The sequence below is a fragment of the Dendropsophus ebraccatus genome, chromosome 8 (genome assembly GCF_027789765.1).
Source record: "Dendropsophus ebraccatus isolate aDenEbr1 chromosome 8, aDenEbr1.pat, whole genome shotgun sequence".
Classification (NCBI taxonomy): domain Eukaryota; kingdom Metazoa; phylum Chordata; class Amphibia; order Anura; family Hylidae; genus Dendropsophus; species Dendropsophus ebraccatus.
The window spans coordinates 22,427,653-22,454,396 of NC_091461.1; the positions used below are offsets into that span (position 1 = coordinate 22,427,653).

General features: G+C 40.2%; 1 protein-coding gene across 2 annotated transcripts in view; it reads right to left on the reverse strand.

Moving 5' to 3' along the window:
• Window positions 1-26,744, reverse strand: part of HPSE2 (heparanase 2 (inactive)) — a 200,190-nt gene that overhangs the window by 160,335 nt on the left and 13,111 nt on the right. For both annotated transcript variants that reach the window (XR_011364225.1, XM_069979991.1), the window contains exons 2-3: window positions 23,965-24,119; window positions 5,145-5,306 (exon numbers count right to left, since the gene is read on the reverse strand). Coding sequence is in view for 1 of the 2 variants with exons in the window: in XM_069979991.1 (XP_069836092.1) it covers window positions 5,145-5,306; window positions 23,965-24,119 (317 nt within the window). In the remaining variant the exon portion in view is untranslated. The remainder of the gene's footprint in view (window positions 1-5,144; window positions 5,307-23,964; window positions 24,120-26,744) is intronic.

Here is a 26,744-nt window from a genome sequence, read left to right on the forward strand (position 1 = left end):
CTCTTTTTGGCATTTTACAAGACTACAGAATGGAACTGTCCCATCCCTTCCCTGCACCCGTCCATCTTGCTTTTTTATATTTTCGGGAGGTAGACATGCTGAAGTTTATTTTCAATATTCTAGTCAGAGCCATGGGAGAAATTAAGTCCTTTACTATAATATAAAAATCCCTGCCAGATTTCATATTTATTTAATGTTACATTGCTGCTATGAGATCATATGGTATTTCAATACATTGGGTAATACAGAGGAATTATAATAGAAAATAAATAGCGGGTTAGAGGTGTCCATTGGATGTTCAGCTGTCGGGCCTCAGCAATATAACCTAATCTCAGCAATATGAATGGTACTTGTTTATTTAGAATGGAAGAAATGACTTGGCGGAAAGCCCATTATCCAGAGACCCTGTCCATCTCAGGCAAGGGTTTCTAGAAAGTACATTAGACACGGAATAGAATAGAAAATGTGCCTGAAGCCCACCAAAGCTCAACAGATATTCTCAAATATTTCAGGTCATATCCACAGTCTGGTTATGGGTATTAACCCACTTGTGTGTTTTACTCTCCGTGTATATTTATGGGATAAGCCTGGTACAGTAGCAAGGAGTGGAGGAATGGAGGAGATTTACTATGACAAATGTGCAGGAATTCTAGTGCAAACTGCTGAAAAACTGGTATGCATGCCGTGAACGAGATTTGTTACGTGTTTAGGACAAGTGATGCTTTAAAATGCACCAGATGTATATAACATAATTGTAGCAGAAAATAGTGGCCTGAAGTAAGGAAACCAAGGGGTGGTGTAAGTAACAATGTCTAACATATATGATCTGTCACATGGTATAAGCACTGTGACACGTCCTTGTCTTCTATAGATTTATACTGGCGTCTTTATTTTAGACAATTTAAATGAATTTGCCTTAATGTATTTCAATGGGGTTTAAAAATTCTGACTTCTAGTTCTTTACTGTAGACATTCAGGGCTGTGCATATTGGATTTCTGAATCTTCTCTCTAGCTTGAGAGTAAATAGAAGAAACAGGCCATTTAAAAAAAAATCTTTAAAATCAACTGGTGCTAGAAAGTTAATTAGATTTGTAATTTCTATAAAAAAAAAAAATCTCAAGACCTTCCAGAACTTAACAGCTTCTGTATATTCAGCAGGAAGTTGTGTATTCTTTCCAGTCTGGAGGTAGGAGAGGTTTTCTATAGGGATTTGGTACTGCTCTGGGCAGTTCCTGACATGGACAGAGATGGCAGCAGAGATCACTGTGTCAGACTGGAAAGAATACACCACTTCCTGCAAGACATACAGCAGCTGATAAGTACGGGAAGACATGAGATTTTTTTTTTTATAGACGTAAATGACAAATCTATGGCACTTTCTGACACCAGTGTTTTTGACAAACAACCCCACGAATACATCCGTTCATCCATTTTTTTGCATGAAACGGATGCAAAAAACTTATTGCAAAAACACAGTGTGAACCAAGCCTAAGGCCTCATTCACACGATTCACATGGATCCCCTAGCAGCCGGCGAAGACAGGAGTGCACATTATGGGCTCCTGTCATCTCTTCTGCCTTGCGAGGGGGTGAAGGTCCGTGCTGCGATCTGATCCACATTAGGACAAGTCCTATTTTTTCGTGGTGGGGGTCGTGGCATGGATTCCCAAAATTATACAGGACGTGTGAATGCAGCCTAAGTCTACTTTTCTTTATTTTATTTTTTTATTGAATTTTAAGTTTTTATCCGCAAACATTTAGAAATGTAGAATCATTAGACTCGTCTTTGAACCTTTTAATTCTTCTAATCATAAAACCATTCACCAAGACCTATCTGTGCCCCCCAGTAGAAGATTTCCCATAGACATCACTGGCATTATGTTTCCCATCAAATACAAACATTCATTTACAGAATCAACTACCCAAACTTTACCTTGAAAATTTCTTTTTCTTGTCCATCCATGGTTAAAGCGCTACTGTCATGTGTAGCAACTTTTGACATGTCACCGACAAGATTGAGTCTGACTGTAATCTTGACATACAGTGAGGGCAGTGCGCGACAGAGCGGTAAAACATCTGATTATAATGAAGTGAAGGAGTCCGATTAGACTGACAGTCAGGAAGAAACATACACTCTCCTGGCTGAATCTCTGGAGTAAGTGCGATCAGTAACTTTTGACCTGTCTGATGACAAGTCATTCCCAATGACAGCAACACTTAAAAAAGATTAGCTATAAAAAAACAGAAATTGGTGTAAACTGCCCATAGCAACCAATCACAGTTCAGCTTTCAGCTCTGGTAAAAATAAAAGTTGAGTTCTAATAGGTTGTTATTTCTATGTTATACTAATCTAACGTTAATAAATCTGGGGTGAATTAACAACTGGTGTAAGAGGTAGAAAAACTGATACAGAGAAAAGGAACTAATGTATGCTGTCAGCATCCAATCTCCCCCTAGTGGCAGATGATGGAAGAGACATTTTTCACTTTTCACTTAATGGGAGTGTAAAGGGAGATATGAGATTTGGAGATCTTAAACAGTAAAAAGACGGAGCTTGGTATTCTATCAAAATGTATAAGTTAACACAGGGGCCGATTAACTTTACTATGGGCCCCAGGCTTTTCACCAAGCTTAGGCCCCCTAAACCCACTGTAACCATGGCGGCACTAACTTAAGTCTTTTTCCTCCATAGTGCAGCCTGTAAAGGACCTGTGGTGACATCATTGTCACATAATAAGGTCCTTCAATATACAGTATTCTCTAATGTTACTGCATTGTCTCCTGGTTGCAGTTTTGCTCTGATTTGTTCAAAATTGCGGTAAAAAGCAGCGATTTTTGTGCAAATAATGGCTGAACTATAGTCTGGAGATAATACACCCCTGAAAGTATGAATCTGTTTGGAGGGCCATGGGCCCCTCAGGAGCTCAGGGCCCCAGGCTGCCGGCCAAAACTGACCTATTATAATCCACTACTGGTTAACACACAATTTTCTTGCTGGTTCCCATCACAAACAGACCAGATTTGCCTAACCTGCTCATAGTTAAAGGGGTATTCCACTGAAACATAACTTTCCATATGCCCCCCCCCCCCATGGTGAGACTAGCAATTCATTCCATACTTGTTATTATCTATCAAGTCTCCTTCTCCCAGTTCTGAGCTGCTGCTTTCTGCTGAGGACACAAAAATCTGTGTGTGAGCTTTTTTCTCTGTCTCCCCCTCCCTTCTGAGACAGCTGAAGTAAACACATCCCTGGCAGGCTTTATCTGCAACTTTGTAGCATCTTTGTAATGCTGGGATGGTTGATCTAAGGTCAACTTGCTGATGAATTCACTTTGATGAATCCTCGCAGCATTACAAAGTTGCTACAAAGTTATAGATAGGGACTTGTTTACATGTGCTGTCTAGGAAGGGAAGAGTGAAGAGGGGGAGATAGAAAGAACAGCTCACACACAGTTTCTTGCGTCTCCAGCAGAAAGCAGCAGCTCAGAACTGGGAGATAGAGACTGAATAGAAAATAAAAAGTATAGAATGAACTGTTAGTCTCATCATGGGCAGCAACATATGAAAAGTTATTTCTGAGTTTAATACCCCATTAACATTAGATAATTCCGGTGAGCTCCTATAATACAGTGAGTATAGTTCCCTACATAAGATTACTATACCGTGCCTGGTGTAAAAATGACACTTCCCAGAATACAAATCAACAAAGAAAGTTCTGTTTATATATAGAGCCAGCAAAGTGTGCTATATGATTTTAGCTCAGAATCCTTTAAAATTGTGAATTCAGTTGTAGACTATAATGTTATATCCACACGTGGCAAACTTGTTGCAAAGATTTCTGAAAATGTGATCTATTCATTTGATGGGGTTGTGCCTTCAGCAAGACATGGACTATGGAATAGTCACCACACCATTAATCAGTATAATTAATACAAATAATATAATGAAAAGTGTAAAAAGAAATTAAACATTTAAAAAAAAAAGGGAATAAAAAAACTTCCCCTGATAAAAGTTAAAATCACCCCCATTTTCCAAATTAAAAAATGTAAACAAAAATAAGTGTTTGGTATCTCTGCAAGTAGAGTTGTCCAAAATAAGAAATTATAAAATTCCATAACAAAAAATGGAAAAAATGGAATAAAAAGTGATCAAAAAGTCACATCTTCATAAGTGTCAAACTGAAAAATATCAAGGCGCGAATCAATGTGTCCCATAGATGGGGGGGGGGAGTTATAGGGGTCAGAATAGAACAATTTTAATCCCATTTAATTTTTAAGATATATTTTAAATGTTTTAAAGGGGTTATCCAGCGCTACAAAAACATGGCCACTTTCTTTCAGAGACAACACGTCTCCAGTTCAGGGGTGGTTTGCAATTAAGCTCCATTCACTTCAATGGAACTGAGCAGCAAAACTCCGCCCCAAGCTGGAGACAAGAGAGGAGCTGTCTCTGGAAGAAAGTGGCCATGTTTTTATAGCGCTGGATAACCCCTTTAAAAGTAAAATAGAAGTTAAATAAATTGGATATCACTGTGATTGCACAGATTCAGAGAATGTCATGTATAAAGTGCATTGTGTAAAAACAAAAGCCCTCAAATATACCACTGTGTCTTAATAAATTTTATAAGTCAGTATGAGGTCACAACCACGTTAAATCTTTTTTTAGCTGTTTGACCTTTTTTTTTTTTTTTTTTTTTCTTCGGACCCCATTTTGCGCCCAAATAACAGCCGTTTTTTAAAAACAAAAGCCAATATTTATGGAACGGCCAAAAAAAAGACGTTGTGTGGTTGTGGCCTAACTTTAATCCTACAGGTAAGTTTGTATTTCTAGTATTTCATTAAGCAAATCCTACTATTGCACTATGCTTTCTGTGTTATTATTGATGGTTAAAGATCTCAGTTTGGCATGTGGCTTGACTCCTTTAAGTCAGAACAAGTGAATGATTATGTAGGAGAAGCAAACTTTTACCACAGCACAGAAGTTTTCAAAATACTGTAGGTAATGTGTTAAAATTATAAGGTTTGTGATAAAAACAATATAAAAAAAAAATATATAAGGTTTGTGAATAACATAAAGCAAAAGATACCCAGGATGCAGCAGGACTAGACATTTTGTTGAGGGTCTGCAGCTTTAAGAATTCTTACCTGTTAGTGTCAGGTTACTGTAGGTGTTGGAGAATTGCTCTTTCAGTAAGACTAGATGCATCTGAGCCGCCTTCTCCCTCTGCAGTTCCAGCATGGTGTCTGGATGCTGAGCTATTTTGCATCCTTTCTGCTTGTCAAGAGAGATATCACTGCGTACAATATCTGTAACAAGACAAAACAGTTCAAAAATATAATTTTAATTAAAGTTCAGGATGCTTACAGGCTCTAATACATCTGAATACAGGAAAAATGTCATATAAAGAATATTATAACCATTTACATTTATAGTTTAGAGTATATTATAACAATTATTGTATTCTCCATGGTATTATTACTGGATCCAATTGAACTCTTGTTCTACCCCAGGATTAATTTACTGTTGCTAATAGAGTGCCAATATATATATATATATATGTTCTAGTTGTCATCACTCGCATCAGTTCCTGTCCCTAGTGGAGCTCACAATTGAAAGTGCCTCATACATGAACCCCATGGAAGGAAACTGAAGTATCCAGATAAAGGCTGAACAAACACAAGCAGAACATACAAACTCCATACAGATGTTAAAAATGGTTTATATAATTGGTATCATCACAACCGTAACAGACTGATATTGCTCCATGTAATAGAGCCATCAAGCAGCCAATGAAGAAGCAAATGCTTGCAGTGGGGTTGCCAATTTGGAAAAAGAAAATTCTTGTGAGGTGGGTAAATGCAAAGTTATATGGATTAGCCACCTTTTTTCTTGTTAATTGACATTAACAGCAGCAATAACAGTGAGGAACATGTAGATGGCCTGATGTGCGAGCACTTTTACACGGTACAATTAATGGTGCGGCCATTTAAATTCATTTACGGTTGAACATCTCCTGTTAAGACACAGAGATATGCAGCAAATAACAATGATTTTACCGGCCACACAAAGATCCATTCAGCCGAAGAGCAGGCTAATCATTGACCCTTTTTCACAGGCCGATTATCAGGTAATTAAGCGCACCTAGATTCCACTGTGGCCCTTTTCGGTAATTATACCATTCCCTAAATACCAGTCCCCATGCCTCTGGACAGCTCCTCCGTCTATACATGGCATCCAATGGAGGAACATGTAATGGAACGCATGGAAATTACTAAAATGTGACAAAAATCTAAATTGATTTGGTATTGCAAATTTATACCAACTAGTCTTGAGTGAACCTGCCGAACTGTTCGGGTTCAGCAACGTTCTCCAAACCCCAACACTCTGAATTTGTTTATTCATGTTTTCTTGGCAGCCCTAAGGCGGCATCCAACTTCTACAGACGCCCAGAACCCTATTCCGAGCATTCGGGTTTGGACAATGATGCCGCTCAACACTAATACCAACCCATAAAGTTACGGTACTTTCATTTTAGAGCAGTGAATAAAAAGAGATAAAAGATATGACAGAATTGCTGTTTTCTTCAGTTTTTGCCCCCTAATATAATATAATCAACGACAATTAGTTATAAGCATTTGTAGGAACGATCATTCCCAATGACTGGCCCATGTAAAAGGCACAGCAATCAGATGCCGAATAGAAAAATGCTTGTTAGTCAGCTATTCACATCTTTCATGCAGCCATTTCAAGGGGCTATCCTGCCTAAAAAAAAGGCTCATTAAAGGGGTTGTCCAGTGGTTGGCCTTTTTTTATTTAATATATTGCTACTGGTGCATATAAAAGAATAAATGTGTTATCCTTACCTGTCCACTCTCCCTCGCTGTCCTCTTCTGGTGTCGCCAGCATCCCCCACTGACTGCACAGCCTCTACTTACTCATCTTGGGAGTGACAGATCGCTCAGCCAATCACTGGCTGCGGGGCTTTACCGTCTCAGTCAGTGATTGGCTGCGTGGTCTGTCACTCCTGAGATGAGTTCATCTCGGAAGTGGAGGTTCTGTAGTCAGTGGGGGATGCTGGCGACACCAGAAGAGGACAGCGAGGGAGTGTGGACAGTTAAGGATAACAAGTTTATTCTTTTATATACAACAGTAGTAATATATTTAAAAAAAAGGCCAGCTGCCGAACAACCCCTTTGAATGAAAGCTAGTCAACAAAACTAGCACTCATTATCAGAAATTCTAGCCTGGAAAAGGAGGTGGTCTTCTCAAAGGGGTGGTCTTTAAGTGACACAACCTACATAAAATTAGTTTTCATACAGCTACAATGACCAAAACATTTTAAAAAGTTATGTCACTTAGAATGTAACAATAAAAAGCCTGGCCCTTATAGGATTCTTATGACAGTCCCTACTTCTTAGAAGGCTCCCATGACAATAGATGGTGTCCCCATGCTGTCATTCCTGGCATTCAGCTATAATCTGTGGGGAAAATCTGGCAGTAGGTGTTCAATTTTCCTGCAGTGCCACCACAGGGGAAATGAAGCATTGCAAAATGAGTTCTAATCTATTGGATGTCTTACTTATGATAACAGATACCCAGCCTGAACAGGGGATGTAGGATTCTTGGTATAAGAGTATGGGTGGCATAGATGGAACCAACCCTTTATGGTGCAAATAAGTCGGTCCTTGAGGGGTTAAAGAAAAATTGCACTTTACCTGCATGTTCCTACTATATGTGTAACATTACAGATATACACTGTACCATTTCTTTTCTGTACATTAGGAACTTTCAAGATACTTTCTGGATGTTCCTGTAGAAAGCCGGCATATTCATTTCATTATCTGCACACAATAAACCACTATGACCCCTAAACCCAGATATATAAATACTCTATCAGAATTCTTATTTTACATAGTGAGCCTCCTTGGTTATTGGAGTGGCCATGATTTCTAGACCAGTGAAGTTTGCATTTTAGGCTGGTCGTATTGCCAGTAATGGATTGCAGATTTCACTAACATTAATTTTGTTCACTGCAAGTGGTATCCCTGACATGACATAAGGACTAAGACATCAAAGAAGATCCATGTCCACTTCTCTCTCTACATCCAGAATAACAACCCAGAGATACAAAGCTAATGTGAAGAATGTGCACAAATCTGATACAGTCACTTTAATTAACTTCGTCTTTTCTTGATGTCTGTGAGAAGTGACTGATGAGACGGGAGGATATCTGTGTCTACCGGTATGTGACTGGACAGGAGGTACACATTTATCTGTCTGGATAGGGGATTACAAACTGATTTTTTTGGTGGTCCAACTGCCTAGACTCCCACCAGTCCCGAGAACGGGGACACAATTGCCCATGCCTAGATGAGGATACCCCTTTTTAAGATGTAGTACAACCTAGGCTGGTCTAATTACATAAAGAAAGCTTAAACCTTACATATATACAGTAAATGTTTTGCCAAAAGGGCTTATTGTTCAAATTAAGTCTTAATGGTAAATGGAATATCTTAAAATGTTGGTTGTTTACAGAGAAAAAGAAAAATCCTGAAGTTTTACAGTTTTCACTTTGGCCACTGAACCTCACAACAGGGTTACACTTTCTGCTCTTTGGAAATCACTTCTCTGCCTCTTGTTCTTTAGGGAGACCATATAAAGACCTTATCCGGCAAATGAGGCATATAATGGGTTCTGTAAACAATCTGTATATAGGAATCCGTGCTCATCTACAGTTCATCCACAGCCTTAGACCGGGTTAACACTACATATAACACCGGCAGTTCTGTGACCCAGCAGGGTTACAAAATGGCCGGTGTTGCTGAAGATCATCCCGGCTGGTACTGCAGTATCGGCCAGATGATCTTCATTTCTGCTGAATTCGGATGCAGGTGCACCCGTGTGTGCCTGCATCCCAATTCACCGATGCACACAATGGAGCGTGCAGCCGGAGCCGCACACTCCATTGTGTGAACTGACATGTTTTGTGCGGCAGCAGAAAACTGACATCATCATTGGCAGAATTACAATGTTACAAAAGTGGAGGCAGATGACACAGGGTTTCCCAATGATAACAGGCTAAGTGCCAAGCTCACCTCCCTGCTTCCTACACTGTGACTTCTGCACAAATGATTAAGCATGCCCACAACATTCACTCTCTCAACACTATGAGGGAGATTTATCAAACTGGTGTAAAGTAGAACTGTCTCAGTTGCCCCTAGCAACCAATCAGATTCAACTTTTCATTCCTCACAGACTCTTTGAAAAATGAAAGGTGGAATCTGATTGGTTGCTAGGGGCAACTGAGCCAGTTTCACTTTACACCAGTTTGATAAATCTCCCCTTATGTCCAGATGGCTGCTGTAAAGCAAACATCTAAACAGCTGTGCAAGATGACTACCCCAAGTGTAGAAAAAAAGAACAAAGCATCTACACGCTACAATAAAAAAAAACAATAGATAAGAATAAACAAAAATGTTCCTGTATATAGTTTTAAATAGCAAAAGGAATGATAATAGTATGTATCACTTACAAAATAATTTAAAATATATACGGATACAAACTGTGGATATGCCATAAATGCCCTGAATGGGAATTAATGGGGAACTCCAGGCAAATGTTAAAAAACAGTGAGGGCAAAATAATAAAGTTATACTTAACTGTTCATAGTCACCTGCCTAACTCCTGTATTTCCTGCTCCTGTGATGTCACAGCCCCGCTCTGAAAAGCCTGCTCTGCCAATCAGGGAGTGAGGCGGGCAGTCACTGACTGGGTAGTTCTTGTGGTGTTGTGATGACACATGGTACTGGGAGAAAGCAGAAGTGTGGAGGGTGACAGTGAGCGGTGGTGCTGCGGCTGCTGGGGCACCGAAACAGGTATGTATATTTTCCTTATTATGCCTTCACCGCCCTCTAACCTCACTGGTTTTCAAGCTTTGTCTGGCGTACCCCTTTAAGCCTTTACCTAAACAAACATGCTGGAAAAGTGGACAGGTCCTTTGCAATAAAATCCTCAAAAATATCCACAGCAGAAATATTCTGCCACATGTGAACAAGACTTTATAGTTCCATATTTATTTGTAAGTAGGTTTAGGGCCTCTATAATTATATTAGGAGTTTATTTATGAGCAAGAAAGAAAAACACAAAGCAGTCATAGTTCATACTCCCGAGCTGTAAACTACAATATTGAGAAAATCTGTGCAGGAGATTTTTCCACTTTGCTATTTACTATATAAGTGCAGATGTTATAAACAAGGCAGAGATAAACACAGAGGAGCGGGGTGAGTATGAGGAGCGCACTGCACCCACCAAGAGGGGAACTATGGGAAATAGCTGTTATAGCAGTCACAAAACATTAACATATATTCTCTATGTTCTCTATATTCTCTATATTCTCTATGTCCCAGTTCCATCTGTCTGCACTAGAAAATCCCAAATAATTGTGAGTTTTACATGACAAGGTAAATTTATTCACCAGGTAGTACAATTACACTTTTGCCACAATAAGGCTATGTTCACACAACGTATGTGTTGTAGAAATCACGGCCATTGCAACAATGGCCGTGAATTATACAGCACACACGTTGTATGTGAAAGCATAGACATGTCAGTCTTCCGTAGCCGCTATTCAGTGAATAGCGGCCGCAGAAAACCCTGTCAGTGCACACAATGGAGCGTGCTGCTCTGGCCACGCACTCCATTGTGAGCAGCAGGGATGCGGGCGCACATGGATTATTTTTTTTATTTTCCATATTTTAGTTTCAATTGACTTCTTTGTGTGATCTTTTGATCGCATGAATAACACACTGCAATATTCTCGTACTGCAGCATATTGGGCCTTTGGCTATGTTCACACATCAAAAATATTGAAAAGGCAGCTGATTTTCATATTTAAAATAACGTCAGTTTTTGCCGCGATTTAAATGACTGCAATGGCAATGCATTGAAGTCAATGGGAAGACAGACGTCCAATGTATTGAATAACGGACATTTTTGCTGCGGACGTCAAAATATTGAACATGATCATTTTTTTCGGATGTCTTTTGCAAACAGCGGACGTTTTTTTTTAGTAGTTCACACAGTTTTTCTTTTGTCACTGTTCTTTCTCCGTTTTTACTATTAAATTCAATGGACTTTTCAATTAAGACACACCCAAAATCCAATTAGTAACCCAAACTAGAATAATGTACCAACAGCCGTCAGTGCACTAAGGGGAGGTCAAACAGCTGAAAGGTGTCTGTTATTTTAGACTCAAAATAATAGATGTAATTTTAAACGAAGCTGGAAAAAACGTTGTTTGAACATAGCCTTTCAGTGTAAGGATATGTTCACGCAACATTAAAAAAAGAGATAAGGCGTCCGATATTGCCGCAATTTAATTGACTTCAATGCAATGCATTGAAGTCAAAGGACTGATGGACGTCCAATGCACACAGTGTTTAAAATGATGGACGTTGTCTGATGGAAAAAAGTTTTAGTTTTTCCGTTGACTTCCATTATAAAGAAAAAAAAACAGATCAAAACCTGTTTTTTTTAACATACACAAAAACGTACTTGACCTTATTTTTGTGTACGTTAAAAAAAACGATGCATTTTGATCCTTTTCTTTGTAATGGAAGTCAATGGAAAAACAGATCAAAACGGATGCACACAAATGCATCCGGTTTTCTATCCGTTTTTTGCAAAAACAAATGAAAAAAACGGAGTGCAAAAACGTAGTGTGAACCCAGCCTGAACTAATAGGACACTATAATCACAATATGGTCAGTATTAATCAGCTTAAATTGGAGTTAATATTGATCATGGCCTCTGCAGTAGTGAGCAGATACAGTATATTACAGCTGGCACCGACTGCAGATGGTGCAGACACAGCTTCTGAGCTCCCCCCTAGCACTGTATGCGGTGACTTACGATAGTAAACATCCCTTTGTTATTTTTCCTGTTTTGCTGCATTATAACCAGTAAAATGGAGTTTATCGGGTTTGTGCTTACACTCTGACAGTTCAAATATTATTACTATGTCACAAACAAAATTAAGATAAAAAACAAAGAACGTTTTATGTACATAAGCATTTACCTCCATAAGTCAATACTTCGTGCAGCCACCATTTGATACAATTACACAAGAAGTAAATCTCTTGGGGTAGGTCTAGCATATGTTTTAGCGCAACGCATCTAGACACTGGGATATCGGCATAAACTTCAAGGCAAAACTACTCTAACTACCATGAAGGCAGACCATGCCACTGAGTGCACTTTAGAGCTAGGAGAAAGAACGAACACCGGGGGACTGTGCCAGGCCAGGTGAGTAAGTGTATTGGGGGAAGGGGGGATCATGGGCCCTGTAGCAAAAAAAAATGTATTGGGGGGGTAGTTTTTTCTATGATACTCCATTAATTCTAGCTACACCCTGCTGATACCACCAAGCTTCACTGAAGTAATGGTGTTTTCAGGGTGATAGGGCCCTCCGATGACATCAGGCATTGGGGGGTACATATAAAGGAAAATCCAGAATAACCTGGATTTTTCTTTCATATTCTCCTTCAGATGCTAGATTACGGGGTCTGCTACTTTCTGCTACAGAAAAATGTATCTGAAGGAGAATACAGCGATTGTACCACACAGAGTGGCTATGAGTCCTCCATATGGAGCCAATGTGACCATATTATATACTATAATATATGAATGTGTTTGCCCTACGTTGCCTTAGGCTATGTTCACACTACGTATCAGACCGGCCGTTCCGTGACCCCGGCCGGGTCATGGAACGGCCGGTCTGTGCCCGGATCATCGCGGCCGGTACTTAAGTACCGGCCGGATGACCCGTCCGGCCGCAGAGCTCTAATGTGGGCGCATCAGCGCGCGCCCGCATCAGAGCTTCCCATAGCACACAGTGAAGCGAGCAGCCGGAGCCGCTCGCTTCACTGTGTGAACTGACAGGTCTTTCTGCGGCCGGAATTCACTGAAATCCGGCCGCAGAAAACTGACATCAGTTATTTGTGGCCCCGTATGGGATCCCGGCCGGAGCATATGCGATGTGTATACACTCTGGCCGGGATCCCATAAAGAAACAGGCATTGTTCCACCGCGCAAAAAGTACGGCCTTTGTTGCCATCGGCAACAACGGCCGTACTTTTACGTAGTGTGAACATAGCCTTAGAATGCAAAATAATAATTATTATAATCACTTAGTGGCCAAGACAATAAAAGTACATGGATGGATGGGCAAAAAGTAAATACTCACCTATTATTCTGTAAATATTAAACAGAAGGTGATACACTGTCCTGCTTAGATATCATTAGTTCTATTTATACATCCAATCATCAATCTGCTTACCAGTAGCAATAGTATATACTGTGTGCCGTGCTAGAGATCAGTCCATAGACTATAACTGAACAGTGCCACCCAGTGTTACTAGATAAAGGACAGTGTCACATAACACAGGGACAACTTTCAATAGGATTATCATATGGATATCCTCACAAGAGTGGATAGCAGAAAGCACATGGATTTCTGTATATTCTATTTAGATGAATAGGACACTCACAGAAAGTACACTAAATCTGCTCTGTGTGAATCCACACTAAAAAAAAAGATTGCATTTTATTATTATTATTATTATTATTATTATTATTATTATTTGCATTTAAGTTTTATTGCTTTGAGAATACAAGAAGAAAAAAACAAACAAACAAAAGAAAACACGTGGACTACATTCTCTATTTGTGGCAGTCACTATACATACTATTTATTATTACTCACAACCTCTGGACCACTATGCATATTAAAGAAATGATGATCAAATCCAATCTAAGGCTATGTTCACACAACGTTGTTTTTTTTGGGGAAAAAACGGACGCTGATTTCAATGAAATCAGCATTGGTTCTTTTCTGAAGTGGCAGCATTGCATTGGATTCACTGCACTGTTGTAACTCCTTGTCCACGGCATGGGTTGAGATGATCTGTTGGCTGGTCCACTCCTAAGAGGCTTTAGCACTGTATAGTGCTGTGTATAGTTGCTGAGAGAGAAGTTTAAAACAGAGCACTGTCCTGCGTCCTACCCATGCTGGGCACTGACTAAGACTACTCTTCTCTTTACAGGGGGACCTGGCAGAGGGCCAGGGCCCAAGTAGAACCACTGTGGAGGGCTATCTGGTCTGCGTCCTTCCTCCACAGAATCCTGACTACGACTCCTCCTTTACCCAAGGGACTAACTTCCAATCCAGCGTGTAAGGTGCGCTGTGATTGGGTGGAAAGAGTGCAACAGAAGAGCAGAGAGAGAAAAGGTGATAGGACAGAAGAAAGTAAAGATCCTACTGGTTCGCAGATTCTGGTACACAAACACAATAACCCTTTGAGACACTTCAGCTGTGCAGACTTCCACACTTAAACACATAATATAGCGACATCTAGTGGTCATCTTTAAATACTACTTTACCTGCAATCAGACCACAAAAAGTACCGACTTTTGCGAAGGGTGTGAACAGCAGTAACACCCCCAGTGGGACACCTCACTTTTATTATATCGTAAGAAGAGTCAAACAGGCTTTCCTGAGCTTTTGAAGTGCAGAAATATGTAACACCTCCTTACTCTCTGCTTCCATACCTGATCCTATTTGGGGCTCTGCTTCCAGGTGTCAATCAGGAAGGAAGGGGGAGAGAAGGCATTCCAGCTTGTAGCTATTCAGGAGCTTGGAAAAGCCTCTTTAACTCCTTGTACCAAAAAATAAAAGCATTTCTCTACATGGAGGAAGCACAGACAGATATATGAAATGTACCATGTGTCTCCATGTCCTAACAGTTAGGTTACAGTGTTAGCAGTTTGGAACATGAATTACAGCTTAGAGATTCCCTTTAAAGAAAACCTTTAATGATAATTATGCTATTCTCTGCAGTGACAGACAACATGGTTTAGTGGTCTGTCACTTAAGCAGACACAATCCATAGTTTTGCCCATGTTACATATTGAATCCTGCAGCACACACCTAGTTCAAGAAATGAGTCTGCCATATTCATTAGGCCCCTCCCACCAGTGATTGACAGACTTCTCACTATCAACAGTGACAAGGAGAAGCCTGACAATCATCAGTGGGTGGGCAGGGGCAGCTGTGCCTTGTGGATATGGCAGATTCATCTCTTGTAGCATTGGGCACAAGTTGTAGGATTCAATATGTAAGTTCTGCAAAGCTACTGATCATAACCGCACAAGGGACAGGTTGTCTTTCAGCAGGGACAGGATGACTGCATCAAAGATTATGTTTAAAGGTGCAGATTTTTCTGAGGACCTGACTAACTTTAGCAGCAAATGTACAACAACTATAGATTTATTTTCACTTTCCCATTGAATTCAGAGGGGAAAATCTGCAATGAATCCATGGAATTTCCAGCACAATTGTCATGCTGCACACTGAATATCAGCACTGTGGGTCAAGTGTGGATTATCTTCTGATTTTTTATGCAGTGTAAGGACAAGATTTCTACAATTCTACAATTTTTCACACACAAATCCAGGGAAGAAAATATGATGCATATCCACCCTACAGTATGTGGATGTACTCTGACAGAGAACTGGATTTCCAGGTTTTTGCAGCAATTATACTGGCAGCTAAAATGTCATAGACAATTACTGTACAGAGATTCCAGGGAAAATCCAGCAAACACAAAAAGTGAACGGAGGAGTAGTAGGGGCATTTATTTCCCTCAGTATTACAGGTAAATAGGTTCTACTTTCATTTTATCAGAAATTGATCCCAATCTGGTGTTCCACTTCTTATTAAGGAGATACCAACTGTAAGGGGGGGAGCTGACTAGGTGGCATCTGAATAGCTGCGAAGAGTCTTGTGCTCAGATCTGGACAGTAGTTGAAACAAATTAGCATTTTTGCATTTTATGGCCATGTGCCCACATAATAAGACACCAGCCGTTCCGTGACCCGGCTGGGTCACGGAACGGCCGGTGTCAGAGAAGATCATCCCAGACGGTACTGCAGTACCGGGCAGATGATGCTCACTGCTGCTGAACTGGGATACGGGCGCATCCGGGCGCCACAAACTCCATTGTGTGCACTGACAGGTTATTCAATGAATAGCGGCCGCAAAAAACTGACATGTCCGTTTTCTATGGCGCTGCTAGGGATCCTAGTGTATACTATGTCTGGGATTCCATAAAAAGGCAGCACTACTTAAGCTATGTAGTAATCACGGACGTTGTTGCAAATCGGCAACAACACCTGTGATTATTACGTAACTTGCATAGTGTGAACATAGCCTATAGAATCATTGGTTTAGAAACTAGAAAATAAAGTCATCTATTTTTCTTATAAATCACAAGTCTAGTAAATCAATTTATAAATGGATCCCAATGGGTAGGCAAACAGTGAAACAGAAATTAGATGACAGTTTTCATCACCTCCTGCCAAAGGCCTGAACTTTTCTTCATACAGAATGTTAGTTATCAGCCATATAAGATTTGCCAATAAGATTTGTCTGTGTATTATGCTGACTAGCTAAGAACTAAAATGCACTGGTTGGGAAAGTTGACCCTAGTGCTCATTAATAAAGGAGAGTCACCAGAAAATGATCTATTGTTTAAATCGTGTTTTTATGTTAAACATATTATTTGAGATTTTTTTTTATTTTTAATTTTACAATCTATATTATAAAATAATCCTGAATTCCTGCAGTTTTTATTGTGGTCATTAGGCTTAAAACTAAGCTGAGACGTCCTGTTCTGTGCAGACCATTTCCCACAGCTTCTTCCTTATCATCCCAGACAGGAGTACAGTAACAGGTGGTATATAGAAAACACAGGTACACACAATAGTTGTTGCTCTCAATTTAGAGACTCCCTGTGGAATAAACCCACTGAGCCTGCTCAGAAATGTGTCCCATACAAAGAATAGGGTCTGGAGATAATGATTGAGTCTATGTCCATGAGGCCTGCCGTAAAACATATCACTAAATGCTGTAAAAAAACAGCTTAGACAAGATGGCATCCCTCATAATAATGTTCTACGAAAAATAGTACAATCAGAAAACAGAAACAGATTAGAAAAAAATAACATGTTCCAGTATCTGAATTTAATCAGTAAAAATAAATCTAGTCAATACATTATAATCTAGAAAGAAGAACTGCTCTGCCTCTGTAAAAGGCCCTATCTGGTGGCCCGAACGATCCCTAACATTGTCAGTTACTCATTGGAATGCCTGCTATGTAATACTTAAAGGGAACCTTTTCCCCTCACACCCAGGGTGGAACCCACCAAACCCCCCTATGAACATCAGACTCATCTCTTCTAATTTGCATACTGAGGGCAATTTGGCTGCGGCGGGACCAGCATCAGGAGCAGGACCGGCAGGAAGGAGTAAGTAATGGCAATGTCTATAGCATGTATTTGTTAAGTTGTATTGTTACTCTGACTTTGCTAATTTGCAAATTGTTCAATCCAAAGCCTTAATATTTAAATTTTAGCACGTACTGACTGTCCACTTTATTTAAGACATTTGCCCACATTTAAAGCTTCCAAATGTAAGAACATTAGTGAGCAGCATAAAATGCAACTGTATAACAATAACAGGTTTTCTATGGATCAGTTTCGGTGTGTGAATTTGTAATAAAATAGGAAAATCTAGTTATCTGAGTGACTATTAATGAACAGACTAGTCATCAGTGATAGACTAGTCAGGATTAGGATTTCACAAACTGACAGCCTTGTGGGGTTTTCTCTGCGACAGTGTCAACAGTATGTATACTGAGAGGGTTGCCATAAAAAAAAATTATTATTATTTTTACCTTATGGTAAACATTTTTTCATTTCCATTGGACCTGCGCCCAGCTGACCCATACCTGGAGAGGAGGTGTATTGTCGTATATTCCTTAGCATGGGCTGTAAAAGTAGACTAAGTTCAAGTGTAATTGCTGTTTAAATAAAACAGAAAGGCAAGAATCCAGTAGGACCAAGGAAGCAAAGATTTTATCACTAAGCAGTGAAGAAACATTGCCTGGTCAAATGGCTCCTGATTGGTATGGTACCATGCTGATGGGAGGGTCAGAATTTGGCACCAGCAGCATGAATGGTGTAAAGAATGTTTCTCTGATACCTGTTGATGGACATTTGGAGTCGCATAGTCATGGATTGGCTTCAAGAACACAACAGCAAGTTTTCCTTGTTTCTTCAAAGTCCCAATATGTTATTCCTATAGTGTATCTGAGGGCGAGTAAGAACAGTCCTTCACTACAGTATGTCACTACTACAACTACAAGAAGCTATCCTTCCTTCAGAATTTCCTTACCTGATGGAATCTTCACCATTATGAATCACTGTGGTTCTGAAGGCCAAAGGAGGTCCAGCACTCTACTAAATGAATGTCTATAGAGTTGAGCAAACCTCAAGCATGCTTCGAGCAATCGATTAGCGGCAGCTGCTACGGTTGGATGCGGCCCTGGGAATTCTGGAAACATGGACACAGCTCTGACGAACCCTAGAATGCTCAACTCTAAATGTCACAAAAAAATGTATACAACATACTGTACAGGTATATGAACAGTAATACATGAGTGGATACTAGGCTGTGATCATGTTAGCATCACAACCTACTCATGACAGATATGACAGATCCCTTTATAACTGGATCCCAACAAAGTCTTAAACTGTCAGGTTTGGATATTCTTGACATGTAGACTGCAGTCTTTTTTTCTAGCCATTAAAAACACTGCAACCCTTAATACCGAAAGAAGAAGGGACATGTAATGGAAACCCTGTGGTCCTTTGTTCTGTGAACATGTAGTATTAAAATGTTCTTGTCAAGCGAGTTAATAAACTCTACCATGAGTGTGAACAGGTGAAACCTGGACTTAGATGCCTTAAATGACCAATGCAGCCCCGGGGCCACATAATCTTGGCTTTAAAATGTTGCATCTTGTCGGATTCGGCTTTCAAGATAAAAAAGAAAATCTGTATTTGCCTCGGCAGTGAGGGCTTGAAGATTGATTTCAGCATAACCCTTAGCAGACTGGAAGTGTGGACAGATAATTTGTGGTCGGACTTATACCTAGAGGAAACCTGCTGTAAATTTGAGGAGATTTTTGTAGTAAACAATAATTCTATATTTGCGGGGCAGGAAATAACCCCTACCACACCTTTTTTGATTTACTGATTCCTAAATACGCACCACATGTGCCCTCCCCCTGCTCGCCCAGACGCAGTTGCTCGAGCTCTGTTCCAGATTTAGGTGATGAAAACTTCAGAGCCCTACTAACAAGTTCTGCAGAAAGGTTCATGGGGAGAGGCTGCTACTTTTCTTTGTTGCAACCAGTGCACTTGAAGAGACAAATGAATAAAGCATATTTCACCAAATTAAAGGAGATAAAAGTAAAGCAAAGCAGAAAGACTCCAACTGGCATAAAAAAAAGAAAAAAAGAACATACTCTGACAGCTAACATACAAAATATGGGCCACGTACAGCTCTCAAAGTGATGCGCAGTGGTGATAGAAACAACGTAATGAATTACAAAGGGTGATATAATTATATTTGTAAATGTGTTCCTGTCATTATGTGAAAACAAGACGTATGAAGAACATGACATTTTATACTTTTCCTCTCTATGATCCGCTTGGGATTTTCCACGCTCACAAATGTATTAAAGTGCATTGTGTGAACATGGACATCAACCTGATCATTTACACCCACCTGTATTTAGTAAAGTAAGCAATCCATGGCAAAATTCTTACAGTGGTTTTGTCACGATATTATGGTGCTCTATACCTTCCAATATCATACCTAACATCTAGAGATGAGCGCAACTCGAACATGTTTGAGTACAGTGATTTAAGAGAGCTGGATGCTAGATCATAAGCAGTGGATAGCAAGTAAGCTTGTGACCTGGAAACTGACAGCACAGCTATATGCACATCCATACTGTCAGTTTCCCTTGATCATTATCGGCCCCACATAACCCTGTTTACACGCTTATAGATTAAATAGACCGGATCAGCCGATAACTGGGTATTTACCCACTCCTGAGCTGATAGCTGTGACTTTTACAGAGGCCGATTATTGGCCACAGGAGCATTTCTGGCAATGCTACTGGCCAATAATTGACCTGTGTAAAAGGCCCTTAATTCTTCCTTATTTCATCCAGTATTGCATCCATATTTTGTAAAGTAAATACTGATGGGTAGTCTTCTAGACATGAGATTGAATTACACACTATGGGGTTTTTCGGCTGTCATTGCCGATGGCCGTCAAAAACACATCCGATATGTGCTAATGGTGGGCGTCTGTAAAGATCATGGTCATTATAGACATTATGTCATTATCACTTATTGGTCATCTTTTTGAAGGACGTTGGCAATGACGGCTAAGAAGTCCCTCCGTGTGAACATAGCCCAAAAAGGAAACATAAAAATAGTTAATTAAATAATACAAAGAAATTATTCAGTACGGAAAGAAGTACAGGAACAAACGATGATGATAAATGGTAGACATTCACTTTAAGGCTATGTTCCCACTTCGTAATAAATATTGGCAGAAAGTGTCCGACTCGTTAAACAGACGGATGCTAATAATGATTAGATAAGTTACAAGGCGACAGACCCCATTTAAATGTATTGGGTGGATTAAGTTTCAGAAATCGATTGTGTACGCTTGATTGTGGGCAGTACTTTGTGCTTCCGTAGTGGTCTGCAATTCACAGACCACTATATTATAGACAGTGACCTGTGCCGCAAAAGCGCGCCCGCACTATGACATGTCTTATTTGTTTGCGACACAAATCACTGCCTGTGCATGGATCTTCAAAAATTGTGGATGTGAATAGGCACATAGAAACCTATTGATTTTAAATTTGCCCATAATTTTGGATTCACAATTATGGACAAATTTTACAGACGTGTAAATGCAGCCTTAGGCTTTATTATTATTTATACAGACACAAATGTATATAATTTTTTTTTTACAAAACATAACATTTAGGTAAAGTTCACACAACATAAATTTTCTATAAATCACAGCCGTTGTTGCCAATCACGGCTGTGATTAATAGAAATTATGTTGCACTGCAGTCCCTAGCGGCTGCAGGAAAAACGGACATGTCAGTTTTGTGCGGCCACTATTTATTGAATAGCAGCCGCACAGAACTGTCAGTTAACACAATGGAGAGTGCGGCTCCGGCCGCACTTTCCATTGTGTGCTATGGTGAATTGGGATGCGGTCGTACACAGATGCGCCCGCATCCCAATTCAGCACAAATGAAGTTTATCCGGCCGGGATGATTTTCACTGACACCAGGCGTTCTGTGACACGGCTGGGTCACAGAACAGGCTGGGGTCATACAGCGTGTGAACCTGGCCTTAAAGGCGGAGTCCAGCAATTGTAAAAAGTTTTTAGCTGGCAGGGGCAGGGGGGAACATAATAAACAATCACTACTCACCTATCCCATGCCTTTGCAGTGCTGGTTTGCTGCTCAGGGACGCCTGTTATGCTCCTGGATCTCCTGCTGTCACAACCTGGATGATGGACGGCTGGTCCGCCAATCAGTGACTGGGGCGGAACACTGCTCCGGTCACTGATTGGCTGACCATGCAATCCATCAGCTGGGTCGGGTTTTTTCGTGACGACATCATCAGGGGCGGGGGGAGAGGTAAGTTGTGGTTATTTATTATGTTCCCCACTGACCCTGCCGGCTGAGAAATTTTTAAAATCACTGGACTTAATTCAAAAATTGTATGAAGGTGCTTATGACTTTAATGTACTGTGTGGCATTTGCTTAATAACCAGTAGTAACATGCATACGAGGCTATGTAGCTGGGTTTGTGTTAACATGCCGTGCGGATAAAATAACTGTATAGATTTTACTGTGAATTACCATAGTGTAGCGATATAATTTTTCAGCCATGTGGTTTTTACAGGTGAAAAACATTTTTGCAACTTATTTCACCTACCAGCAAAAAAAAGTAGACTGAGGAGTAAAAAGGTTATCTTTAAAATGTACAAAAAGTGCTAGGAAAAGTTAAATCAAATACAGTGGTGCCTTGGATTACGAGTATAATTCGTCCCGGGAGTGTGCTTGTAATCCAAATCCACTCTTATACCAAAGCAAATTTTCCCATATGAAGTCACTGATATGCAGACAATTGGTTCCACAGCCCAAAAATAATGATTTTATATTTTAAATAACATTTAAACAGATTAAACAAACAATGAGAAACAGCTAAATATGTGACATTGTAAGTTACTGTACAGTATAGCAATCAGCATGTGGAGTATAATGTTTATTAACTGCATAAACCTGATAACACAGCAGCAGTTTGAAGATACAGGATGGAACTGCAGATCCCCATAATGCAGTAGCGTAGTACAACAGGCTAGAAGAGAGAAGCAGGGCCGCTGTCAGAGGTCTGTGTGGTCACATGACAGCAATGGGGAAAGGGGTGTGTTCAGCATGGACCAATCAAGACTGACAGAAACTGCAGGGAGACCTCCACAGTTCTGTCCCCTGATGTGAGCCCCAGCCTGAAGTGGATCAGCTATGATTTGGAAGGTGAGGGAGACTTCCTGGGTCAGAGTACAGTGCTGTAGACCCCGCTATGCAGACTATGCCTCTCCCCAACTCGCCCTTCCACCCAGTACAGGGAGCTCTTAAACCAAAGCAATGCTCTTAAACCAAGTCACAATTTTGAAAAACTGTGAGCTCTTAAACCAAAACGCTCTTAAACCAAGTTACTCTTAAACCAAGGTACCACTGTATATGCATGAAAACAATTGAAGCCCTTTGCCTTATGGCAGAGAGAAAGAGAAAAGGGTAAACCAGTTTACAAAGAGATTATAAAAAGGAACAACACCATTACAGGAAGAGTGACAACCCGAATGGAGAATGCAAGTGGTTAAAGTATATGGTGGGGATTTATGAAGACCGGCGTACAAGTACGCCGATCTTATATTAAGCCCTGCCTCCTTTTTCCAGGCAGGATTTACTAAGAGGCGTACGCCTCTTAGTGAATCCAGCTGTCCGGGCGCACAAATCTGCGTCCGGCATACCAAATCTACACCTGCTTCCAGCAGGTGTAGATTTGTGTCATGATTTGCGCTTGCGAGCAGGTGTATATCATGATAAATGATGCGCGGGAGGAGGCCACGCCTCCTCCTCGCCTCATCACGCCCCCGCAAGCTCCCCCAGCCCGCCCATCTGCACCTTCTCCCTGGCGTACGCCTCTGGCGTATGTTTCGTAAATCCCCCCTATAAGCTCCAACGAGCAGGTCTCGTCTATACTCTGTATTTTGTATTTTTTTTGTTATTTTTATTAACTATGTACTTATTTATTCCAATTTAACTGCGTATTATGTACCTCTGTACTGTATGCATAGAAAAAAAAAGCGCTGCGGAATCTGTTGGCGCTATACAAATAAATTTATTATTATTATTATTATTATTATTATTAAGTGTAATTTTTCACATGCATATATTTTTTAACTTGTTCTGATTCATCGAAAAACATGATGTGCATTTTAATAGATTGCCCTTAATAAAGATTACCATTTTACCTCTTAGGCTATGTTCACACACTGTACCAGACCGGCCGTTCCGTGACCCCGGGAGGGTCACGGAACGGCCGGTCTGTGCCCGGATCATTGCGGCCGGTACTTAAGTACCGGACGGATGATCTTTCCGGCTGCGGAGCTCTGATGCGGGCGCGCGCATCAGAGCTTACCATAGCCCACAGTGAAGCAAGCGGACGGAGCCGCACTCTCCATTGTGTGAACTGACAGTTCTGTGCGGCTGCTATTCAATAAATAGTGCCGCACAAAACTGACATGTCCGTTTTCATCCCCTCTTCATCTCCACCTCAGGGGATGCCAGGTTTCTCTAATAGGTGGATGTCCCAGAAATACAACAATCATATCAGAAAAAGTCTTAAATGGGAACACCCTTATAAACCTTGTATATAAAGACTGTAGGTCCTTACCGTCCTCATAATTTTTCAGATAGTCATCAGGGCCAGGTCCTCTATTCTTTGCAGGGTTCTTGATGTTTTGAAACTGTAAGAAATCAGTTCTCCTGCCGCCAAACCTCAGATAAGCGGGGGACAAACCGCGGGCAAGAGTCACGAGTCTTTTGGAGCTAGGAAGAGAAGGAAATCCATTATAGTTAGTGTTAACACCAATAACACTACTCCATATTCAACATAAGAAGTAAAATAACTTTTCGTACAGACAAAGGGGGAAAATTATCAAGGGTTTAGCGCCTAATCTCCAGTGAATAATTGGATTTTTCACCCATTTTTGGTTTAAGTTTCATTTATGAACCAGTATTCAACAGTCGAATATTTATTGGATGCAACTTTTTTTTTAATCTGCCTGTTTTGAGTATTCACCCAAAAGTTTGCATAATCTGGGATTAGCGCCCAATTTATCATTTGCAACTTTTTAAAAAGTCGCACAAACAGGTGCAGGCTTACGTCTGTTCAGTACCAGGTGAATGTATTTGTGCGACTTTTTAGGCTATGTTCACACAACGTTTTTTTTTAGCTCTGTTTAAAATGACGTCTGTTATTTTGAGTCTAAAATAACGGACGTTTTTCGAAGCCTGGCATCCCTTTAGTGCAATGACGGGTGTTTGCACATTATTTTAGTTTGGGGTTACTAATTGGCCTTTGGTTGTGGCTTAATTGAAAAATCCATTAAATTTAATAGTAAAAACGGAGAAAGAACGGTGACAATAGAAGAACTGTGTGTGAACAACTAATAAAAAACGTCCGCTATTTGCAAAAAACGTCCGAAAATAATGTTCATGTTCATTATTTTGACGTCCGTGGCAAAAACGTCCGATTTTCAATGCATTGTGTGCATAGGACGTCCGTCTTCCCATTGACTTCAATGCAAATGCATTGAAGTCAGTTAAATTGCTGCAAAAACTGATGTTTTTTTTAAATAGCGAAATCGGATGTTTTTTCTTCATTTTTGACGTTGTATGAACATAGCCATACTTAGATACATTTACTATGGCAGTGCTACATTTTAATGCATCAGTCACAAGCTATTGGAAAAAAATACACACCAACCCCCACTTAAATAGTCTCACACATTAGACTCCTTAATAAATGTCCCCCATACTATCTATGCCTTATGGCACTCGTAGCGTTGCTCAGCAGCTGTATCCAATTTCTCTAATCTTACCAATAACTATATAGAGAATTTTTGTTAATCTACAGTGTTACTTCCTTGACTGTAACAAATTCATTTTAGAATCTGTAAAAAATAAAAAATATTAAATCTCCTGGTAGTTAACACATACGTTTAAGATTTGCTACATACGGGGTCAAATGGACGTATGCCACGTATTTGTAACTTAATGTGATAAGAATCTGTAAATGTACCGTACCATTTGATCTAAACCAAGCAGTATGTAATGGCTAACAAGTAAATGTTCAAGATAAAGTCCAAGAAATGTAAACAATGACAACAAAAGAAGGAAATATGGCTGGAGTTGTAGCTATATGGTTGATATAGTGCTGGGAACGAATACCTTACGTTTTCAGATGTTCCATTGATTTTGGTCACATCACAATCACTGGCATTTAGTATTGTAGTCTTTCAATGACATGTCATTGTTGGGGTGCACAGATTATTTATTGCGGCACAACCTTAAGCAAAGCTTGGTTCACATCATGATTGAGTTTTCCTTTATACGTCAGGAGAGCTTTCTGATGTATACCTCTGATATACTGTATGCCACTGTATAAGCATAACGTGTCATACGTCACAATGGTAAAAACTAAGAAAAAGTAAAAGCACTTTACTATGCTATTTTATACGACTATAAAAAAGCATTCTGACAAATACCAGCTCAGTTGGTGCCAAAAGGATGCTTCTTTAGATTCAATCAGGTATGTGAAGACCAATGGATATGTTTGTCATATAGTTTGTAAGCTTTTCCTTGAATTGATGTTAAATTCAGGGCTCGAACGTGTTGTGTACAGATCCCTATGGTTTAAACATGATTTGAACAGCTCAGCTCACACTCAGCTTCGTCTGAACCTGAACACTCTGCATTTGATTACTGGTGGGTGAAGAAGTTGGATGCAGCCATAAGGTTGCCAGTAAAACATGGATACAGCACTAGGCCATAAGACGTGTCCATGTTTTCCAGGACTCCCTAGGGCAGCATCAGGTTTGGACGAAGCTGAGTGTGATCGAGATTCGCTCATCTCTAATCATTAGTCCTGAGACGTGATATGAACAGGGCCGTATTTACCACTAGGCACCCGTGGTCCGGTGCCTAGGGCAGCACCTTGCAGGGGGGCAGCACCAGGGAGCAGGGGGACAGAAAAAACTAAATTTTTTGTTTTTATTTTTTTAGTTTCCCTCCTCCTGTTCAGACTTGCCAGTAAATCTGGTGTCTTTTCCAGGGTGGTGGGGGGTATGGTGGTATTGGTCAGGTCTGGTATCGCCAATAGGTGAGTGAAGATGGGGCGTCTTCAGGTTTAGTGCCTAGGGCAGCAGCAGCTGTTAATACAGCCCTGGATATGAACAGATAATCTCCATCCTTATGTATTATCTCTTTCTATTTATGCCTCCAAATTGGAGTTTGCCCCATAGAAATGACTGCCATCCATCATGGTCAGTTGTTTCCACCTTAGTGTGGACCAGGGGCTGGACAACATAATCAAATTATTTTTTTATGTTAAATTTATTTCTACTAAGGAAATAATAAATATTATCAGGTTGACTCGGCTTTTTAATGACT